Source organism: Anas platyrhynchos, chromosome 24 (genome assembly GCF_047663525.1).
Source record: "Anas platyrhynchos isolate ZD024472 breed Pekin duck chromosome 24, IASCAAS_PekinDuck_T2T, whole genome shotgun sequence".
Lineage (NCBI taxonomy): Eukaryota > Metazoa > Chordata > Aves > Anseriformes > Anatidae > Anas > Anas platyrhynchos.
In genome coordinates this window covers 402,687-418,585 of record NC_092610.1, presented here as the reverse complement: position 1 = coordinate 418,585, position 15,899 = coordinate 402,687, and the positions used below count along the sequence as shown (strand labels likewise).

General features: G+C 45.1%; 1 protein-coding gene and 1 long non-coding RNA gene across 2 annotated transcripts in view; both read left to right on the top strand.

Moving 5' to 3' along the window:
- The first annotated feature begins 268 nt into the window (after positions 1–268).
- CLIC4 (chloride intracellular channel 4) overlaps positions 269–15,899 on the top strand; it is a 29,410-nt gene continuing 13,779 nt past the window's right edge. The window contains exon 1 of the mRNA XM_038167203.2: positions 269–433. Coding sequence (XP_038023131.1) covers positions 362–433 — 72 coding nt within the window. The 5' untranslated portion in view covers positions 269–361. The remainder of the gene's footprint in view (positions 434–15,899) is intronic.
- Positions 2,386–15,894, top strand: LOC139999394 (uncharacterized). The gene is made up of 2 exons (XR_011804833.1): positions 2,386–6,967; positions 7,277–15,894. It is a non-coding gene; the product is annotated as an uncharacterized lncRNA (long non-coding RNA).

Here is a 15,899-nt window from a genome sequence, read left to right as displayed (position 1 = left end):
CGTGTCCCGGCCGCAGGGTCCTCGGCTGCCTTGGGTGCAGCTCCCGGGGGGTCGCGGGCGGCCCCGGGCAGCTTCGGTGAAACGACCGGGAACGGGCAGCGCCGCCCCGGGCCCAGCAGCGCCCGCGGGGCCTCCGCCAGGGTCCCCCCCGCGCCGCCCAGTGCCGACCCCCGAGGCCCGCGGAGGGAACCGTTGCCCCCCTCGGCCCCGCCCCTCGCCTCGGCCCCGCCCCCGTGCCGCCAGCCGCGGCGGGTCCCCGTGCCGCCGGGGCGGGGCCGCAGTCGCGCGCAGGGCGGGCGAGGCGAGCGGCGGAGCGGGCGGCGGCCGTCCCGGGGGGGCAGCTGCGGGCGAGGGGCGAAGCATGGCGCTGTCCGTGCCGGTCAACGGGCTCAAGGAGGGCGACAAGGAGCCCGTCATCGAGCTCTTCGTCAAGGTACGGGGCCCGGTACCGCTCCCCTCGTGCCGCCGGGCGCCCCCCCCCCCACCTCCCCTTTCCGTCTCCCCCCGCCGCGGGCTCCGCGTCCCCCGCAGCAGCGGGCGCGGGGCCCCCGGGCCGCACGCGGGGTCCCGGGGCCGAGGCGCGGGGCGCTCCCCTCGGGCCGGGCGGGGTGGGGCGGGGCGGCCGCGCACAAAAGGGGCTGGGGCTGGGGGGGGGGGGGCGCGGGGCCGGGGCGGAAAACGCCCGCCCGGGGCCCGCAGGGGGCCGCGGCGGCTCGGGGCAGCCCCAGTGTGGCCGAGCCCCGCGTGGCCGCGCGCTGGGCGTCGCCGTGTCGCGCCGTGTCGCCCCTGTCGCCGCCTGTCGCGGGACTGCTCGCCCGCGGGCCGCTTATCGGGGCGGCGCGGGGGGGGCGGCTCGGTTTCCCCGTTTAAACGCGGCTCGGGAACAGCCGAGGGGCCCCGGGACGCGGCTCCCGGGGGGGGGGGGGCGGTGGGAGGCCAGCCCCGGGTCCTGGGGGCTGCCGGGCGCGGAGGGCGGCGGGGGGCGGGGGGCGTCTCCTGCACGGCACGGGGGCTTTGCCAAGAAGCCGTTCCTACGCCGTTACTTTATGAAGGGGTGCTCCAGAAAAGTTGCCTTTCGCTCTTTTCAGACTCGTTCGCAGCGTGGAGGTGCGGGGGGGGGTCCAGGCCTGGTCCTGGGCCGAGCACGGCGGCTCCCGGAGCTCGGTGAGAGCTCCCCGGGACAGCAGTTGCGTTCCAGGCTGCTCTGAATTATTTAGAGCAGTGCTTCGGTGTAACGTGCCAGCTTACCTTCATCCAACCTAAAGCTCGTTCGCCAGTTTTTGTCTTTATTTTTAAACAAATTAGAGCAGCTACTGATGGCAGAAGGGTTTGGGGGCAGGGTGAATCCTTGTGGATCTGTTCAAGGAGGCTGTGTCGTGCTTGAGGAGCAGCAGGAAAGAAAGAGTAAAATTACTTGTCAGAAAAAAAATGATTGTGATTAGTATTGGACTGGCAATGACATCAGTGAATACGAAAGGGAAAAAGCAGGGGACTTTTCTGTCACCCTCAGTTAAAATTTCTTTATTGGGATGGATTTAGGACAGCTGTGCTCGGGATGGTTTAGTGGGGACTGTTGGTGTTAGGTCAGAGGGTGGACTTGATGATCTTGAAGTCTCTTCAAACCTAGAAATTCTGGAATTTTGGGATTATCAGTGAGTACTATCTCCCTCAAGGAAGCCTTTTCCCAGTGTTATGAATGACTGCTACAAGCTCTATACTGGCAGTCTTTGCGGTAGAGTTCAGGACAAAAAGGGATTTATTTTTGTCTGTCTTCATGATCTTTACGTAAAGGTTACTTTCCTGGAAAGTCCTGCAGAGGAGGAACACCCTCTACCCCCCTGAACACTGGAAATAGTTGTTTCATCTGGTGTTGCTACCTGCCCCATACTGGGCTGAAGCTGTTAAGTGTTACTGGAATAGTGATCCCTTCCTAACAGAAGTCTTGTTTGGTGTCTGACTGCCCAGAGCATCGCTTCATGTGAATGAGAGGAAAATATTTATATTTTTTCAATAGAACTAACAGCATCTTTTTAGCAGAGCACTAGAATTTGATTTAGTCTTTTTCTTTTATAAACGCAAAGCACAGTGTCTGGTTTTGTCTGTTCTGCCCAGTTCTCACCTGGCTGTGGGTGCAGACCAGAAAAAGTCTGACGCTGCTGAGCCTGAGAACAGGACTTCACACTGTGGTAACGTTCTGAGCAACGCGTGGGGGCTCGGGTCTAACAGTGCACTGCCAGTCTGCAAAGTGCTTCAGACAGAGGCGGTGGCAGGACTTCCTGACGAAAAAAGAAATGTGTGCCAAATGCCTGCGGCTGAAGGGCGGCAACTGTATGACCTGCGTACAAAGGATTGTAGCAGCCAGACTAAGATGAAACAGAGGTATGGGTTAAAGCTTGAGAAACAAACCTGTGAAGCAGGGGAAACTGCTTGGTTTCATGCCCAAAATGTTGTGTTTGAATCCTTTTTAACTGTGATCAGTAACTGGATAGGGTGGGCACAGCAAGGAGTGTGCAGATACAAATAGCTGCGTAGGGCTGTCAGACACACGCTGATTGCTTTGGCTTATTCAAGAAGACAGTGTAGTGTATCAGTCTGTTATAACCTGTATTTTCATCAGCTGTGATAAAGGTTGTGCAGAATTAGAATATTCAGGTAAGAAAATGTTTATATTGTGGTGCTGGAACTGACATGAATAATGTGTTTCTTGGTCTTAAAACAAGCAACTTCAGGAGGTTTTTTGTTACAGCTCTGGTGGGCTGCCTGCAGGCTCTTTTAAACTAAGTGAAAATATTTCTCAAGTCTTCTGAGAGCTGGTTAGGAGAAACGAGTGATGTATCTGATTTCATTCAGTTCCTCATATGCTCGTGTGTATTATTAATAAGGGAGGCCCACTTCCATTGTCTAATGAATATTTTTATATACCCTGGTGGCATTTTAGAAAAGTGAAGACTACACTGTGATGAACGTGCACACAGAAACTCAAGCATTGGGATCTGAATACAGCTCATATCGGCCCTTTAATAACTGCAATTTAGTTGGTCGTGTGTGGATTTTTACTGTAAATAAAAAGTATGTCTGACTGCTTTGGTCAAACAGAGCCACTCTTTTGCAGAAACCGCAGGACAGAGCCTGTGCAGAGTAAGATGTGTACAAAGGAGGTGGGGATGGAAGTTGCCTATAGCTCAGCATTTGGTGTTCCAGAGGGCAGCCAGCAATTGCATTCTTCTTGTAATAGCAAGGTGAAGACATGGACGATCAGTGAGTTCAGCGTTAAGGAAAAAAAACAAACTCAACAAACAAGAAATTCCTAGTCGTATATCTGTTGGCAGGTGACATTGGTTTATAGTAGATATAGGTAATCATTAAGGAATATATGGTCGTATTCAGCTGTGTGACGTGTGTATACATGTAAATTAATTAGGCTGTGGATATCCAGCAGCTTTCAGATAAGATGTCTTTGTGAAACTGGGCACTTGTTTTGAAAATCAGATGTGAGTTGTGCTGTCTGTAGAGAAAAAGCTGTGAATTCATATTTGATAAATATCCTCCTCTAAAACTCCCAGTGATTGCGTCAGAAGTTTATCTACATTTCTCTATAGCTGAATTAAAGAGAAATTTGGCAGGTGAACTTTGTCTTCTGGGACCTAGGTGCAGTTTGTTCAGTTAGATGTGGAAGCTTCTGAGAGGGAAGGGATGTGTGCCCGCATCACTAGCAGCAGACTCGATGCTAGCTCCGTGCTGGGTGAAGGAGCGTGATCTGTCTGTCCTGCTGGTTTGTGGGTCTGCCTTTGTTCTACGGCTGCTCTTTGCCTGAGTGTCTTTATGTAAGGTCTGATCTGTCGTGCTGCTGTATGTTGGTTTATAACACATCATTCCATAAACTTGCTCATTGTCATTTTTTGTCAACTGCAATACAGCTGTAAAACTAAAAAAAAAAAAAAAGGGGGGAGGGAGGAGAAATAACAAAACTAGAGGCACGTAACATTGCTTCTCAGAGATGGTGTTGTCAGGGGCAGGCTTGTCACTTGGTAATCTTATTGGATAAATCTCTTCCTTATGTACAAGATCATCCTTTGGAGGTTTTAGTGTAATAACCTCAGCACCTGAGAACTTTCTCAGTATGCATTTGGTATGGATAGCAGCATTTCATGTGTGGCTTATTTATTGTGAAGGATCCCGTTGTACACTGAAGCATAACCATCGTGGTATACCTGTGCTTAATTGTGGCGAATCAGGCCTTTTTCTTTGGCCAACAAACTACATTGTTTGAATTTCTTCTTGGGAGACTTCTTATATCCAGAAACCTCTTTGTCTTTTTTGATCTGGTTGCTGATGCAGGAACCAGTGCACTTTGCAACATATTCTTCACAGATAGAGAGATGGCCCCAAGTCTAGACACACTTTTTTTCCAAAACATCGGAAAATAAGCTTAAAAACTTCTAGCAATAATTTCCAAAGGGGTTACGGAGAGGAATTACTTTATCTTAATTGTGAAATTGCTTCTGAATGTCTTTCCACAGCAATAAGGGTTTTATTCACTGGCATCTGCCCTCCTAGGTTAGCAGCTAGGCAGCTCAGGTGGTCAGGAGAACTGGAGGCTTGCTTCGCAGTAGCAGGATGCTTGTTGCTCGACTGCTTTTCTTCTGCTCGCAGCGAGCGGCCTGGCGGAGTCCCTGAGCCTCAGCTCGCCGTCTGTGCAGCCTGCTCCTCTGCCTGCCATCTGCAGCGGGGTTTCTGAGTCACCGGCTCCGTGGTGTTCGCAGGGGCTGTGTGCCACAAAGGCGTTCTTTGAGCCTAAATCCGAAGGGAAGTGTCTCAGGCTGCACAGTGGAGGCTCAAAAGGAAAGAGGCGCCTGTGGGTTAGGCCAGGTATTGCTGGAGAAGCTTTGGGACCTGGGTCCTATTGAAAGTTGGGGGCAATGCACGCTGAGGGCTGAGCAGTGCGAGCTTTGTGCTTCTGTGTTTTGGTCCAGCCATCTACGTGCGTAGTAAGGAATGCACAGAAGCAGAGAAGAGTACACTTGCCACTAGAGATCATACAAAAATATTTGAGGAGAATGAGAATCCTCTGGAGGGAGTTGCCTCGATGGCTGAGAAGTAGCGGGTGGGTGTGAGGGCTGGTTGTGAGCTTGGTTCCACCGCTGGGGGGGCCAATGGGAGTCTGGGCCCCAGCGTGGTGAGCGGCCGGTCGTGGTTCCTCACGGTGTCCCTGCCCGGCCCCGCGCAGGCTGTCCTGGCCGAAGCTCATGGAAAGAACCAGGGAGGGAAGAAAGAGCTCTTTGAGAAGTAATCGTGCTCGTCTTCTAAGGGGAAGAGGGTGGGCAGAGAAGCAGCTGGCTCTGCAGCCATCTTTTGTCACTGAACTTGTGGATTTTGAGGGCTGTGTTATCCCGTGAAAGTCTGGTGTTAGGCGCCTAGCCAGGGAATCGGTTGGACTTTTGGCTAAACAGTAATCTGTCTGCTGCGGAAAGTGACTTTTGTACGCTGAGGTTGCAAAGTGTGCATTTAAGTGTACCTTAGTTAGAAGGGACCAGAAGAGCCGCGCACTCTTATTTCCTCACTGCTGCGAGCGCGTTCAGGCTGGCTGTGGAGGGGGCATTCGCTGTGAGGCAACTAATGCAAGGCACTGCGCCTGCAGCAGCTGCAGGGCCTGCTGGGCTATGCAGAATTCCCCAGAAGCTACATTTAAGGCTGAATAAATGTACTTGTCGGTATTTTATTTTTCTTTTGAAGATGTCCTCTGCTGATTAGGCCTCACAACTGATAACCAGCTGAGCAGGGCAATTCCATAAAGCCTTAACTGGACTGTGGGAGAAGGTGAGGTGACTTCTCCTTTAGGATAGAGGCACTTGGGACTGCAAGAACTTCTAGAAGTGAGGCCCTGAAGTTTGTCTAAAATAAAAAACTTCAATGAAGCCGGTGGTTGGTTGCAAGTTGACCGTCTATAGAAAAATAGTTTACATCTGAACTTGTTAATCCATGTAATCGATTTTTATATTCAAAGTTGTTCTGTAAATGACCCTTAAGAAACAACTGCTTTTTGTCCTAATCAACATTTTATTTCTTGCATTTTATTGAATATTCTTCGATTCAGAATACTCCTAAAATAGGTGTCAGGTACTCGTTCTACTCTTCCTTTGTATTAAGAGTTTCTGAACGTTTTAACAGTTAAGACATCCCAAAACAATTATTTTGCCTTGATATGAGTTTAAATAGAGCTTTGACATCAGGGGCTTTATGTTCCTTGCTTGAAATATTTTTTTTTTCTTTAAAAAAGAGAACAGTGTCTTTTCTTAAACTTTTTTTTTGATTTTTTTTTTTTCTCAATTCAGGTCAAACATGCATTTGTGGCATAATCTGATTTTCAGGGCTCTGAATGCTGTTTGTTTATGCTGAAGTTAAAAGTATAAGGTAAACTGCTATTAATTACAGATGTCTTTGTGTGCAAGTTCTCTAGGAGTTCAAACTTATTCCTTGTATTGTTGGCTAGACAAAGGACAAAGAACTTTGCACGAGGAAAGGAAATGACTGAGTTCTGCAATGAATATCCATATTAGGTATAAACTAAATATAGGAGCGTAATCCAGGAGTGAAGTCACATCTGTATATTTTCATGAGAAGAGTCGATGAGATCAGTCAGTGCTACTGGATCAGCTTCAGAGTGTTTTGGCTCTGTTAAAGAATTACTCTTTTGGCGAGACTTTTTCTGTACTTTGGAGAGCTGCTATTTTTAAATAAAGGAAATAGTTTTTTACGTGGTTTTGTCTAAAAATAAAATGAAAGAAAGCATAAGTACATTTCTGTAGTCTTTTAAAGTGATGTTTTAGCTGCCCTCATGAGACATGCTGTACTGGATCTTAATGAGATAAGGCAACATGTCCCGAAGGAGGAAGTTCTGCTCTGCGAATGAAGACCTTGGATACCGCTTCCCGAGGAGTGTGGAATACATTCATAGAGGTGCCTCTTAGTAAGTGAATTGCTCAGCACTTGCACTGGAGCAAGAAGCAGCAGAGGGCAAGCCTCCTGCGGAATCTTCGTGTGCTAGTAGCTATAGAATAAAAATTCCAACGCCAATTTTGGTCTAAGTGAATTGTTTTCCTTGCTAGAGCACTGAATGTGCTGTTAGCGGGGGGTGCAGGTTCAAAATGGCAGCTCTTCTTCAGCGAATTTTGAGAATTCAAGCAATTTTTTCCATTTACAGGCAATTCTTCCATGGACACTGCTGTTGATTTCAGATTTGGAGGCAGTTGTGCTTAGCTGTGTTATTTTTTTCCAGAATTTTGAAACTCCTGGGTGAGCGCTTGTGTATCGATGTGGGACTCCTTTGGGCACCCAGCACTGGCTCTGCTGGGGGCATCCTGCCCAGCTGGCAGCGCCTCCTCCGTCTGAGAACCCGGCTGTACACTACCATAAATGGGGCACCTTGTTTTGCCCCACAGAAGTGATGTGTGTTCGAAGGTTTATTTGAAGAATTCTTAAAATTTAAGATTGTGCTCAGTCTTCTGAACCCCAGTGATGCAGGTTTGCTGTTCCTTCCTCTGATTTTTATAGATGCTTCGGTGTTTGGTGGGAGATCTTGGAAATGGGCCTCTTGGGGTGTAGCTGAAGCACACGCTTCATTAACAAATTAATAAGCTGGGAGAGGAAAGAAACATGTTGTGCTGAATGGTTAACAGCATACTTGCCTTTCCTACTGTGTAATTGCAAGAATGTGTCAAGCTGTCACTTAGCAGATTTCAGTGTGTTTGGCCATATTTATTTTATTTAGGTCTGTTACAACTGAATCACTTTGTTAAAGGTATTGTCATTGGAATAAAAAGGGTAGAAGAAATGAGCTGTGAGGCTTCTGCTATTAATAACTTCAATTTTCCTTACATCAGGCTAGGAGAAAGCCGTGCGTCTGGCTATCCACAGTAATACCAAGTTCGTACCATTATATTTGTAGCATTAAGCCAATTGCTCCACTGAAGAAAATGGTGGTTAGTATTTAATGCAGGTTTTGATCTGACTCTCCATCCAATTCTCCCAAAGGATGAATGTGGGATAATGTCTTTTCTCCAAAGAACTAGAAGGGCTTAATTAATTTCTACTGAATTATGAAGTTATTTTAATACATCATGAAAATCCCATAGCCTTTCCCAAAAGTTTTATGCTGAAAATAAGCAAGAGCTGCGTGAAACTGTACAAGAGAAATCTCCTAAGTATTTTGATAGGAACAGCATCACAAGGTTAAATACAGCATCATCCTAAAATGGTCAGTTGCTGCTACAGCCAAATGTCTGACACAGCAGCAGCTAATGGGAAAGGTGATGACTTAAGAGGCTGCTTGAATGGGCTGATAAACATTCCTTTCCCTGGTTTAATAGATCTCAAGTACTTACTGGGAGTCCAATTCATTCATTTATTTTTTTAAAAGCTTTCTGAGTTTCCAGGAATATCAGCTGAAGTGGAAGTTGGATCAATTACAAATGAGGTGAAGATGCGGCTTGTCCAGAGGCAGCAGTAGCTAAGATTGCTTTTTCCCCAGGTTGGGGTAGGTGTCAATCACCACACAGAAAATATAGGTTAATCATCTTAGGCTTCTTGTATTTACAGCTAATTCCAGGTATGAGCACTGGATTCGTGTTTTTTTTTTTTTCCCCCCCTATGCTTTTCTTAGTACTCCAGCTATTTAAGGTAACAATGATTATCTAAATTGTTCTTTAGCACTAATTAATTACTTTTCTGGTGATCTAAGAGTTTAAACCTAAGTTGATGTAGTGCTACCAAGCTCTGTTTCCTTCTAAAGGTCAAACAAGGGCTTGCACAAATCAATATAGTTCATGTAGGGATAAGGCTGTGATATAGGCACTGGAAGCTTAATTTGATGCTTTCTGAGATCATCTGGCCTGTTTGTAAATGGATGTACATTCTTTTCCTAGCAGATACTTTTGTATTTGTAGGTGTTGAAGGCAGAGGCAAGTTAAGCACACATCTCTTTATAAAAATAGTTACCTTCTGAGTTCAAAAGCAGTTGACATAGGATGAAGGTTAGTTAACGATGGATTTGGAGAACAAGATTATGTAGAAAAAGGCATGCTGTAGTGCCTGTAAATGCAGTAGGCTCACGATGAACAGAGGTGAATTTGAACTAATGGCTATATAACTTGTCAAACTGCTGACCTTTGAGGTAATGAGAATGATGCTGGATGTTTTATTTAGGATGTTCTGAGCATCATAAAAGAATTGTAAGAGTCAGCGTACTTGTCAGAGACGTTCAATCATGTAAATAAATAAACAACAATTACAATTTTTTTTTTGTAAAAAAAAAGGCAAGAGGATATTCTTGCAATGTTTGTGAAGTGTTCGTTGCTTGAGCACTCTTTGATATGTCTGGTGTGAGAAGGGACCATGCTGCAAGGACTTGTCCAAGGCTGCCCCTTGGTTTGTGCTGCTGTAGCAGGTGCTGGTTGGTTGAATAATAGACCCTGAGATTTTGTTTTCATCTGCTAGTATGTCTATCCTTATAGTACTGTTCTTCAACTTTTCCATGTTAAGGTCTTTTTTCAGCACTCTGTTTTATGCTTCCCAGGACAGCTGCATTTGAAAGAAAGAACTCCTATAGCGGCAGGCTGTATACCTAGAAACAATCTTTCAGTGCTGAAGTTAGAGTAAGGTTTAGCTGATCACTTCCAGTGCTGCTAAGAAGATGATAATGAGTGTTTGGATTTGTTGTGCATCACAAGCAATGACCCGCTGCTGCCACTAGTTATATATTTCCAGCAGCTGCAATCCAACGCTGGATCTGTATTGCAACATGGCAAGAAAGTCCTTCTAGTATTCTGAATCCTTTGCAGGTTGCAGTTGGTTTTACAGCTGTGTGTTTTTTTTCCTAGATCTGACCATCAGTCTGACTTGCTCATTGTGGCAGGGAGCTCCTTTGGGCTGTCAGACATCTGGGCCTCCTCTATCACAGTGTGCCAGTCCAGCAGGGCAGCGTCCCGGTACATCCCAGCCTGACCCACTGCCACCAGGAGCTGGACTGGATGCGAGCTATCTGCTATGCCCGGGGGCAAGGCGAAGGGGGAGCTGGGGACAGAGGTGTCCCTTTGTCTTGTCCCTTTGTCATACCTCGGATTAAATGTGGCAGAACCAGATTTAGTTAGCAGCAGAGTTTGGGGCTGGATTCTAACTTGCTGCCTGACCTGTTTTTCCCATGAAAACAACTGCCCCCACAAGCTAATAAGTCTGGAAGCTCGAGAATCCATCTAACAACACGTGTTACAGACACCGCATTTTTTCTGTCCCGAGCTGTGCATCCTACCACCTCATCATCTATATCCTCCTCATAATGGTGCCTCATTAATATTTCAGGCATTGTGATCCTTTAAGGTGTGTTTCGGCAGGCGAAACCAGCGCGTACCTGCGACACCCTGAAGCCTGTCCGGCTGCTGAGGGTGTTGCAGCAGAGCCTCGCGGTCCTCGCGCAGACCCGGTTCCTTACGTCTTATCTGAGAGCCCTACCCAGTCAACAGCATGGAATTCTGTTTATCCAGCTCGGCAAGATAAAGGCGCGAGCTGCAAGGGTTTAGACTGATACTGCCAGACTTTTCCGTATTCCTGCATGGAACATTAAACCACTCCTGTCTATATTCTTTCATCTCCGGGGTTTTGAACTGCTGCTTGTTTTTCACTTGAATCACTTTGTTGGTTTACTTTAAACTGTTTCCTCTCAAAACACTAATCCATGTAGGATTATTAATTTGCTCATTTTTTGAATGAGCTTACTGTGCGAGAGTGATTTTTATCTGCTGTTTTGAGGTAATGGGTATATATCATGCTATTTTGTCTTGTAGATTTCCCAGCAGATTTTTTTTATTAGTTAGAACTGAAATAGAGATTGCTGTTCATTTTACTTTTTTTTCCTAGTCTGTTTACTTGCTTTTGAACTTTAATCCTCTAGGCTGAAGTTCAATTTTCTTGTTCAGATCAGTGGGGACTTTATTGGGGGTGTGACTAGCTTCATCACCTGTGTTTTTTGCTTTTCTTTTCCCCTCAGGAAGTATTCTGTGATGTGTTTCTAAATTGGATTTTTCCTTCTTCAACAAAACTTTTTTCCTGCCTCTTCCTGGTATATCAAATCTGGGAAAGATTGCTTTGGTGGTTCTTCATTCCTGAGGGGGGGGGGTGGTCTACTGCCCTGCCCTTTCTTGCCTTTATTTCCATAGGCAGAGCCTGAGCTGTACTGTGTTTCCCATCACTTTGACTTTACTTATTCCTGCAGTCATTTGATGCAGTTTGGGAAAATCATAATATGCTCCTTTTAACTGATTGCTGTTGGAAACAATTTTGCAAGCCTTCAGGACCAAAGATTTCTAGAATTCTGTTTTACTCTCAAGTCTTTTAGACCTATACTATATAATGAGGGCTGTGGGTCTTTTTGAGTGTTTCATTTCTTGTCAATTTCTGTCTGCAGTAAACCTCAGTGCTACCTTGGTAAAGTAAATGCATGCAGGTCATTGTGGTGGGAGTCAAGTTAATTTTTATGCTCTTGTAAACACAAATATTTCACAATTTTAATTGATTTTCTTTTTTACTTCTGTTAGCTTATTTAGCTGTTAGAAAAATGTATGATTACTTAGACTCTCAATTTTTTGGGGGAAAGACAATCTAATTTGAATGAAATCACTGCTTTGGGGAAAGAGAAAGGAGGTGGCTTCTACACTGCCTGGATCAGCTGAGCTGAGCCTCCTGGGCAGGGGGATAAGCAGATCATTTTCTTCAGGTAGCTGGCGTGATCTGAGGTACTTGCCATTAGAAGTTGCTAGTCGTTTTAAGTTTGTGGGCTATGATAAATCAGATTGTCTTCTCAGGGAGCACACTGGTTTGTTTTACTGCCTTGTGACTCTTCTGTTCTTAAAAGCAGCCCGGTTTGTCATGCAGTCCTGCCCGCTGTGTGCTGCAGGGGCTGCCCAGCCCTTTCTCTGCCCCGCACCTGACAAGTAACGTGAGGTCCATTTTGACATCGTCTCAGGCATTTCTTAGTTGCGGTCAGTTTGGAGGGTAACACAACTTCGTTCAAGTCAACTGGATGTCCTTAGCTTTTCTGTATAGAATGAGTATAATCTTGTTGAAGTAACAAATAATCTAGACTGATGTTCATAATATAGAGAAGTCAACGTTTAATATTCAGTCTGATGGTGCTGAGGATTAGAGACTGAGCACTAGAGACTGAAGATACCTCGGTATATTGTGGCCTGAATTAAAAGACCAGGTACTGCCAAATTTCTAGCTTCTAGCAGTGAGCTTGAGAAATGACTGGTATATGATAATCCCCTGCAGGACTAGTCATGTGGAACATCAGAATATTCTTGCAATATTTAAAGGTACTTTACTGCCGACACAGATACGTATTCCAGGGGGAAGATCAGCCTGCACCGACTCTGACAGAGACTCAGCAGCTACCAAACTCGTCTTCCCTCCAGAGAAGTTCCATGTGCAGGAGAACTGTGTGCTGCACTGCCAGCGCTGTGCCGCTCGTGATGGCGGTTGTAACAGATCTGGGCTGCAGCTCTCAGTGCATCACATACAGGAAGATAAAAAACGGGCCTCTCGGGCAAACAGTTACATAGCAGAATTCCTTGGCGCAAGAGCATCGAAGCCAGAAGTTTCTTGGCATTCTGACCGCATTCCTTTTCCAGTATGTGCTCAGAATAACTCGGGACTTTTTGGAGCAGAAGTGGGACAAACTTTTGAATGTAGATGTAAAAGTCTATGCTCAGTTCAGCTGTTTGGTTGCAGCTTCGAAAATGCATTAGGTTTTGAAAAAACTACTATTTGGTAGGGGGCTGTAATCCTTTTTCTCTGATTTAAAGTAATTAAAAAATCTGTAATGCTTAAACAAAAGTAGATGATATTGATCATGTTGTTTGTTCATTTTGAATGTTATGCTTATATTGAGAGAGAGGAAAAGTTTCTGTACAAGTTGGTGGGACAGCATAAATGCATTTCACCTTTTTTGGTCCTCATAAGAATTGCTTTGGGTTTGTTACTGGGCTTCGATGAAAGCCACAGTTCTGTGCTATGCCTTAAAATTTGATTTATTTTTGTTCAGTTCTGTGACTTCAAAGCAGTTTTGTTTTGGGTTTCAGATGGACTAAGATTGCATTGGTAGTACAAGCAAAAATGCTTCCTGAATTTGAGATTGGTTTATTCCAGTCACAATTCTTTAATCTTCCACTGGAAATGATAAAACTCGGTGGTGGAATTGTATTACATGAAAGAAGACATGGGATGTATAAATAAGACCTCTGGCCATGTGGTATTGCACCAGCTGTGGTCTCGAGGTCAGAAGTGCTGAAGGAAAGGAGAGCGAGAGGAGCTGCTGCAGGTGGCTCCACGGAGCCCCTTGGGGACGGCGGCGTGAGCAGCTGCTGCAAGGCGCCGAGGGGACGGCCGCACGGCCTTGGTGCTGCACCCGGATAGATGCCCATGTTCTCTTCTACGGTAAACGTGTGGTGGCTTTATGGTAAACGTGTGGTGGCTTTTCTGCCTGAGGGAGTAGGGGACAGCGTAACGGAATGGGACGTGCCCACCTGTGCCGTTCCTGCCTGTGCCTTGTTTTACGTAGTGTTGGTGAAGTTGGTGTAAAACTTGAAGATGGGGCTCGATTCTGAATCAAAGAATCGTTTCTGCTTGAGAGAGTATGAATTAGACTGGGCGGGAAAATATATGTACTTCCTCAGGTGGGATGAGGTGGTGGCTTTTTCAATGTTTTTCAAAGGAGGTGATTTTACATGTGTTGAAGGTGTTTTTTGGGGGGAGTAAACAAGTGCAAATCTATGTTGGCATAATTCAACTGCAGAAAGTGTCTGTTCCAGTGTAAACACAGTAACCACTTCAGTGGAAAATTCTGAAATATACACGGTGATCTGGAGGGATGGGCATTGTGGTTAAATATTAACACCCATAAAAACATACAGCTGTTGGAAGTACACCGCAGAGAGAGCTCTTCCTTCACATGAGCAGGTTGTGAGGTAGGAACACGCTCAGCCACAATGCTACAATCCTTTCCATGGTTATGTGCTCAATAGAAAATTGTGTGTTGAGCAGTATAAAGCAAAACGGCCTGAGTAACCAGACTGCCTTTTTTCTCATTTCAGTCGGTGCTTTTAGAATTTAGGCTCCCAGACACTGAGAAGTCATGTGCCAGCTTTGAAGGCAATCTAATACTGCTAATTAGCTACCAGTTTTATTTCCTTTCTCAAGAAAATGGAGGCAATTTGTAACTTAGGCAAAAACCAACCAACCAAAAACAACCCACCAACTTTTCTTCTTTCTAACCTTCATTAGTGAAACTAGTAAATGTGTGAAGAAAAATGGCTCTATATAATGTCCACAACTAAGCATAAACCTGAGGTATTGTAAGCCATGAATCCCCATGTCCTGATATGTCTAGATGGCTCATCTGTGGAAAGACAGTTGAGTTTTTTATAAAATAAAATAGCTTTTTGAATTTAAGACACTTTCTCTGAAAAGCTTTTGCCCAATCTTTGAAAATCCTGCTGTTAGTCTTTTTAACTTGCTCAGTCTTTCTTCCTTCTCCCCACTGGGGCCCCTGCTCAGTGCATGGCTGGGAACTGGCAGAGAATTGAAGAAAAAGCAACTCCTTTGCATGAGTGCCTAAACTTTTTTTTTTTTTTTTTTAAGATGGATCTCTACCAGTCAATGCCCAGGCCTGGTATTCAGCCCTTCCATTTGTGACTATGCGGTGTTTAGTAAACATAATTGTCCTGGGTACTTCCTCAGAGGAGTACAGCCAGCATATTTTACAACGTGTTTTAAAGCTGTCTAGGGAACAGGTAATAGTAACAATGAAAGGATTAGCTAGGTCTTGAGAATTTCATTGATGAAAATTATTCTTGGAAATATTCTAATAAAAATAAGCAAGATTCTATAAGTTTTTGACATAAAGTACATGTCAAGATAATCTGACTTATTTGGTCTTAAGAACTGAATCGATTTTTCTATTCAAAAGCTCATTTTTTTAACAGGATTTGAGGATTCCAATGTCTAATTCTAGTCTACTTTAATACTAAAATCTTCCAACTCAGCAGTATGTACTTCATTGTCAGAGCAATCATGAGATGCATGCCATCGCTGGGTGCCCTGGAGTGGCCTACTGTTATTATGCAATAGAACTTTGTTGTGGAAGGACAAAGGCTTGTTGATAAATTGCCTATAAAAACTGTCTTTGGAATATTACTGTTTTGGCAGCTCAGCCCCTATGTACTTAGTTACGTCTGTCCTTACAGCACCTGCGGCACAATGAAGTTCTGTAGCTCCTGGATGCAGTTGTCTCAGCAGGACTACACAGTGTGATGAGCAGTAAATTGGAAGATGACTGTAGTTAATTATCTGTGCCTTTTAGAAGAAGGTATAAAGAATAAATCCAAAGAACAATGTTGACTTTGGAAAACTGATGTCAAAAGTGTGGCTTTTGTAAATTTCGCTGTAATGAAATCATAGTTATTTCTGCTACAAAAAAAAAAAAAAGAAATCACTGGAAGGTCCAGGTATAAAAAAACACAGAAACAAAATGACGTGGAAGTCCAGGCATACCTTCCTGGTATAGGAAACGAGTTTATATGTTCTGAGGTTGCTTATCTTTATGCATTATATGGAGGTGCCATCAAGATATCTGTTCCAGGTACATTGGCTGGACTTTGAGAAGAAAGGAGTGTTGCTGCAAGATGACCCTAGGTTTGACTGTAAGCCTGTTGGGTCTTTAGAAGAGCTAGTGATGTGAAGACAGCACGGGCAATAGAGTTTGTTTTGTTACTGGCTTTAAAGATCTTTTAGTAGTTGTGAGCACCTGTAGATGGCACAGTTCTGTCTTCTAATAGTCGTGCTCTGTTCTC